Here is a 6,761-nt window from a genome sequence, read left to right as displayed (position 1 = left end):
TGTTGAAATAACACTGTTGTGTTTTATGAAGCTTAATTGGTATATTGAATACTGTTAGTGAGCTGGCTTCATTGAGCTTATTAGTTATATGATGTAGCTACACTTGTTGACTTTTCAAGACTTGTGATATTTTGTATAAATTAAAATATTTTGGTTTTGGAAAATGCTTCTTATAGGTGCATGTATGTTTTTTTTTTATTAAGGTGATTTTGTAATTCTTTGTTTTTTACAGATTTTTTCAGATTATCTTGTTAAGAGTTCTTTTGAAATTTTAAAGTGATCAAAAAGTCTTTAGGTGCCTGATGGTGCAAACTTATGATTGTGTTTTTTAAAGTAAGGTGGTGTCACTCTTGATCTATGTTTGTTTTATAGATTTTTGTTTTATCAGACTTAGTACAATGACTTTAGTTTTTCACTTATACTAAGTTTGTGGATTATAAATAATTTAATTATAGTTTTAATGTTATTAAATATCTTTTATTTTATAGTGTTTTTTTTTTTTGTTTATATGAAAACATATTATATTATGATTATAAATAAATTAATATTAATAATTAAAAATATAATTTTTTAAAAAATTTACTAACGTTTTAACATTTATATTGATGCACTTGATCGTTGGAATATTTCAGGCGATACTAATAGTCACAAAATATAATAAAAAAATTAATACATATAAGTTGATATTGACAATCTCAAACCGTTGGTAAAGGTAAAAAAATTAAAGCATATAATTTTATACTGATAGTCTCTAACCATCGGTATAGGTAAGAAAATTAAAAAATACAAGTCTATACTAACGGATGTTAAGCGTCGGTATAAGTAAGAAAAATTATAAGTCTATACTAACAAGCGTTAACCAACGATATAAGTCAAAAAAATTCAAATATATAAATCTACACTGACAAGCGCTAGCCATAGGTATAGATGAGAAAATTAAAATATACAAATATATACTGACGGGTTTCAAGCATCAGTATAGGTAAAGTCTATACTGACGACCATTAACCGTCGGTATAAGTAAAAAAAATTAAAACATACAAGTCTATACTGACGGATGTTAACCGTCACTAAAAGGTATAACGGTGGAACACACAACAAATACTATACCAACAGATATACATTTATTGACAGACTTGAACCGTTGGTATATCTTTATAAGCTATTTTGACGCCTTAAAAAACCGTCAGTATAGGTCTATATTTACAAAAGATATATCGACGGTTAAAAATTTATCAAAATACACTTTTTGACTGTTGGTATAAAGTTTATGGTGCTATACTGATGGATTTTTTGTCTTACCGATGCTTTTTTAAGCGTCACTATATGTCACATTTCTTATAGTGATTATTGTATGCGTGGCAAAACAAGACGGATTTAAAAAAAAATTTAGTGTTTATTTATGATATAAATAAAAATTGTAAATAAATTTATCAATTTTATTTATGAAAAATATGTTTAAAAAAAATTTAAAGATGTTAAAAAAAATTTTTCCTTCAAATTTACTTGCTTTTTCAATATTTAATAGTATACATGAACATTCTACCTTTCCTTTAAATCTGTCATTTGGAATGCCTAATGAGTCTATCTAGTGTGTTTGTTTAAGGGTGGATTTAAAGACTGATATGATTAGAGGCTAAACCAAGCATAAGAAGAAAATGGTTTCGATAGTAAATTCAATGAAAAAAAATCAAATGATAAATTTTATGAAAAAAAATACTATACATATAAAGATATTAAAATTTTTTGGGACCATGGCCATGCCTACCCTAGCTATGCCTTGAATATAGCACAACATTTACAAAGAGGTGATACCTATTTTAGAATAAGGCACCTTGTGGAATTTAGGGTGAACATGATTAAGAAAGTTTCTCATTATAAAAAAGGTTAGTACTACCCATAATTTTTAAATTTTAATCCAAAATCTATTTTGGTTTTTAAATTTTAAATAATTTTAATCGCATCCCTAATTGTTTAAAGTTTTCTTATTTTAGTCATTTCATCTATGAAATCAGTTAAATTAATGACAACTATCAATTGATACCATGTGATGACGTTAGCTAGCATCTCATATGGTAGATGAGGAACTAAAATAGAATCTCTTAAAGTTTAAGGACCAAAGGTGAAATTATCTCAAAATTTATATATTTTATATATGTTTTGTAAAATATTAAATATTAAATTTAAAAATTATATTTTGTTGTAATATTTTTAATAGAAAATATTTTTTAAAAAATTAAAATTAAGTTAAAAATTCAAATTCTTTTTTGAAAAACAAAAAATGATTTACTATTAAAAATATTATTTTACTTATAAATTATAATAAAAATATTATTTTCTATCAATAAAATATATTTTAAAATATTAAATATCTTTTATTTTCCTTTTTCAAATATATTTTATAAAAAATAAATAAAGGAAAAGATGAAAATAATTCAAGAAAATTTGATTTTATATTTTTGAAAATATTTTATAAAATATTATAATTTAAAATATTTTTTAATTTTTATTATGATATGATTTATCAATAAAATAATATTTTTAATAGAAAATAGATTTTTAAAAAAATTAAAATTAAGTTGAAATTTTCAAAATAATTTTATTAAAATTACCTATCATTTTAAAAAATAAGTAAAAATTTTTATATCAGTTTAAGAAATTAAATAAAAACTTTATATCATATTAAAATTTTGTAGAAATTTTCAGATCATTTTCAAGAATAGATTTTATTAATCTATTCAAAAATATAAAAAACTTTATATTCATCAAAAATAAAATATAATTTAAAACATTTTTATTTTTTCTTTTTTATTTAACGTATTTTATAAAATATATTTAAAAAGAAAAAAATAAAAAGATATTTAATATTTAAAAAATATATATTTGTATAGAAAATAATAAATTTTATTATGACTTATGAGTAAAATAATATTTTTAATAATTTTTTTATTTTTAAAATATATTTCATGTAAAAAAAAGAATTTGAAAATTTTAACTTAATTTGAAGTTTTGAATATTTATTTTATATTTAAAGCAAAAATCTATCTAATAAGTTATATTATAACAAAAAATATGCAAATATAATTTTAAATTTAATATTTTTATAAGACGTGAATGAAATATATAAAATTTTAAAATAATTTTGTTTTTCGCTCCTAAATTTTGAAAATAAATCTATTTTAATTTATCATTTGTCACGTAAGATGCTAATTGACGTCATCACATAATTTCATTTAGCATTTGTCGTTAATTTAGATTGTTTCATAAATGAAAGAACGAAATAAAATAACTTTAAGCAATTAAAGATCCAATTAAAATTTTTTAAAATTTTGAGACCAAAGTAGAATTTAATTAAAATTTTAAGAATTATGGGTGTTATTAACTCTTATAAAAAAATTATGTTGGTTTGAATGAAAATTTCGCATTTAAAAAAAAATCTATTTACGAGGCAAACTACAATATTTTTACAACAATCTAAACTTAATCTATTAATTATTTATCTAATTTTAAGAAGGTTAATATCTAAAATTATAAATTATATATGTTATAATAAGAGATTGAGAGTCGAATTGAGCCATTTGAACAAAAAAAAAAAGGGGGATCTTCAATTGAACCAAATACTAGATGTAATATTTATAAATAAAAAACAAAAAAAAATTCTTATATTATCATCTTGTTTAGTAGTATTACATGTTAAAATATATAATTCTTAATTCATAATATCCCTATCAAAGTAAAATTTATAAATTAATGTGCATGATAAATAAAAATATTATCTTATTCATCAATAAAATTTAAAAATTCTATCAGCCAAATTATATAATTAAAAAATAATAAAATTATGTAAAATTAATGAAACATAATAAAAACATATAATAAATAAACTCAAAAAGTAAATGATAGCAATCACACGGTAATACGACTTAATTTAATCTACCGTCTAAGAGGATAAGCATGAGATTAAACTTTAAATTAAAAGAAAAAAAAAAAAAAAAAACCCTTCAAAACCGTTGGCTGATGGGTCTTGTAGTGCGCCCACAGTCCCATCCCTCAAATCCGGAAACCGGTTACCGGTTTTTGCCTGCCCTCTCTTAACGCGGTTTTCGAACTAACAAGAATTCCCGAAAACCAGGAGCCTATTTTTATTTTATTTTCTGTTTTTTATAATATTAAAAAATAGAGAGTTTAAGGTGGCTCCCACTTCACTCCCTTGCATATGTGGCGATTCGACCGCACTCTGACACCTGAACGTGGCTGCCACGCGATGCTCTCTTCCTTTCTCAAATTTTGGACCATTTGCATGGCATCTTTAAACTTTTTTCACCACTTGTCCTATTTTTCAATCTCCATTTTATCCTTTTTTTTAAATTTTTTCTCTAAAAAGATTGTAATTTAATGAAACAATTAGAGGTAATATAGTAAATGACATTTTGCATCGATATTCGAGAAACGTTCAGTAAATTTTTGGATTGCCCTGCGCAGAAGGGACAGTACCTTAAGTACGCCTCCAATGGAGATCCCAAATTGGATTCATTAATTAGGAGTGCATTACACGCGCATGAACTGAGAGTGGTGAAAAAAAAAACTATTCAAAACATAGTAAATTTTTTTTTTGTTTTAATCTTTTTGAAGCCAACCTCCTTGAATGTGGAAACCAGTATTTTGGAGATGAAAACAACTGCGTCCCTTGTACCTGAAAACCCAGCGGCCTCTCTGCATAATTTTTTACTTTTTAATTTATTTTTTTTCTTCCCTTAAATACTCTCACTTCAATTCTATCTCCCAAAATCCCTACTCTCTTTTTCTTTCCTCTATTTCCGTTCCATTTCTTTCTTTTTTCCTCTTATTTTCGTTCCCCTTTTCTCTCAAGCAACTATTTTCCTTTCATTTCTTTCACCTTTTCTCTTTTGTCAAACATTTCAAAATGCGAATGAGCTGTAATGGATGTCGGGTCCTTCGTAAAGGCTGCAGTGAGAACTGTAGCATTAGACCCTGTTTACAATGGATCAAAAGCCCTGAATCCCAAGCAAACGCCACCGTTTTTCTCGCCAAGTTCTACGGCCGTGCCGGTCTCATGAACCTCATCAACGCCGGCCCCGAACATCTCCGTCCTGGTCAGTACCCAAGAAATATTTCTTATTTACCTCATCGTAGGAGTTACATGAGTGGCTTTTGGATTGACGCCTTTTTATTATTTTCAGCTATTTTTAGGTCATTATTATACGAGGCTTGTGGGCGGATTGTGAACCCTATTTACGGTTCGGTCGGGTTATTGTGGTCCGGAAGCTGGCAACTTTGTCAAGCCGCCGTGGAAGCTGTGTTAAAAGGTGCTCCGATCACGCCGATTGCTTCGGAAGCCGCTGCAAATGGTCAAGGGCCGCCTCTTAAAGCATACGACATTCGTCATGTTTCCAAAGATGAGAACTCTGCAGCGTCCAACGATGTTCATCGAGTGAAGACTCGGTGCCGAGTGAAGAGAACTGTCAAGCCGAAGTTGAATAAGCCGCTGGTGGAGGAAGATAACCACAACGCAGAAGCTGATGCGCGGTGTTACGCCGATGAAGGAAACCGTTCGACGAGTCACGAGTCTTCGTTGAGTCACCAGTCGGAGTTGGCGGTTATGGATGGGGAAAGTAAAGAAACCGAGAGCATGATCTCGGAGGAAACAGCGGCGGCATCGCAGTTGTTTCCGACGGAACCAGAGTTCAGAGGTAAGCTTTCAGAGGACAGGACGGCGGAGGTAAGGGGCGAGATTGGGCTGGAGCTGACGCTTGGGTTTCAACCGGTAAAATCACGTGCGTGTCACGTGGTGGTACCTGTGAAGAAAAGGAAGGTGGTTGTGGCATACGGCACGTGCGAGAATAGTGAAACGTGTAAGGTAGAGCTGGGGCTGGATTATCCGGCTTAAAAGGCTTTTGAAAGAAAGGATAGGTTGGTCCAGTTTTGGCGGATAAGTTTCGGCATTTGTTTATTTTGCATAGAAGAGTTGTGGGTGGGGTTTTTTTTTTCTTTGTATTTTCTTTTGTTTTGTGGTAAGTTCTTTTTTGGTTTTTATTTTACCTTTATGTTCCCTTTATGAAAAGGAAAAAAAGGAAGAATGTACAAATGTGGTTAACATGAATAGAAATGATAAATTTATAGAGGGAATCACAAGAATTTAATTTTGAACAATATACTGCTTGAATTTAAATATTTATATGTTTAACATTATTTATGGAATTTAAAAAGTTACCATTTTAGAGCATTTTAGAGTTTAACCTCCAATGACGGTGCATAAAAAATTAACCGATACTTTATTTGATTATTAAAAAATTTAATTTCTATTTACTAAAAAATATGTTTATGTGCACTGATTAATATTAATTAAAATATTATTTAAAAAAATTTACATTTAACGCATTGCCTTTATTGAATTTAAATACAAGATATTGTATTAATTTTAATTTTATATATTTAAATTTCACTTTGCCGCTAAACGTCATTAACGTTTTCAGTTGTAAATAGTTTTGACTTTACCATTAGGCCATTAACTCGTAACTGTTTTTTTGTATACATTTCTTAGATAACAGACAGAAGAGAACCTAAATTTTTTCACTTCTTTTGTTCTTCGTTTCATTCTTTTTGTTTTTTTAGTGTTTATTTACTGTTTTCGGTTTTATTTTTTAATAAAAGTAAAAAATTAATTAATTAAAATACAAGATAAATAAAAGTATAAATCAAACATAGCTTTAGTAACTTGGCATTGCGCGAAATCAAACTCA

At 27.6% G+C, this 6,761-nt stretch overlaps 1 protein-coding gene across 1 annotated transcript; it reads left to right on the top strand.

Annotated features, from left to right (window-relative positions):
* The first annotated feature begins 4,647 nt into the window (after window positions 1-4,647).
* On the top strand, window positions 4,648-6,067 carry LBD40 (LOB domain-containing protein 40). Its single transcript, XM_022916335.2, has 2 exons — window positions 4,648-5,114; window positions 5,202-6,067. The coding sequence occupies exons 1-2, from the start codon at window positions 4,925-4,927 to the stop codon at window positions 5,906-5,908; spliced, it is 897 nt and encodes a 298-aa protein (XP_022772070.1). The 5' UTR covers window positions 4,648-4,924; the 3' UTR covers window positions 5,909-6,067.
* The last annotated feature ends 694 nt before the right edge of the window (window positions 6,068-6,761 follow it).

The sequence above is a fragment of the Durio zibethinus genome, chromosome 23, assembly GCF_047325235.1.
Source record: "Durio zibethinus cultivar Kanyao isolate XHJ-2024 chromosome 23, ASM4732523v1, whole genome shotgun sequence".
NCBI lineage: Eukaryota > Viridiplantae > Streptophyta > Magnoliopsida > Malvales > Malvaceae > Durio > Durio zibethinus.
The sequence above is the reverse complement of the archived record's forward strand: the minus strand, read 5'-3'. Positions and strand labels throughout refer to the sequence as shown.

Coding starts and splice junctions, on each gene's coding strand:
- LBD40 (XM_022916335.2), top strand. CDS start 4,925: ATGCGAATGAGCTGTAATGGATGTCGGGTCCTTCGTAAAGGCTGCAGT. Junction 5,115..5,201: donor CCCCGAACATCTCCGTCCTG/GTCAGTACCCAA, acceptor TATTATTTTCAG/CTATTTTTAGGTCATTATTA.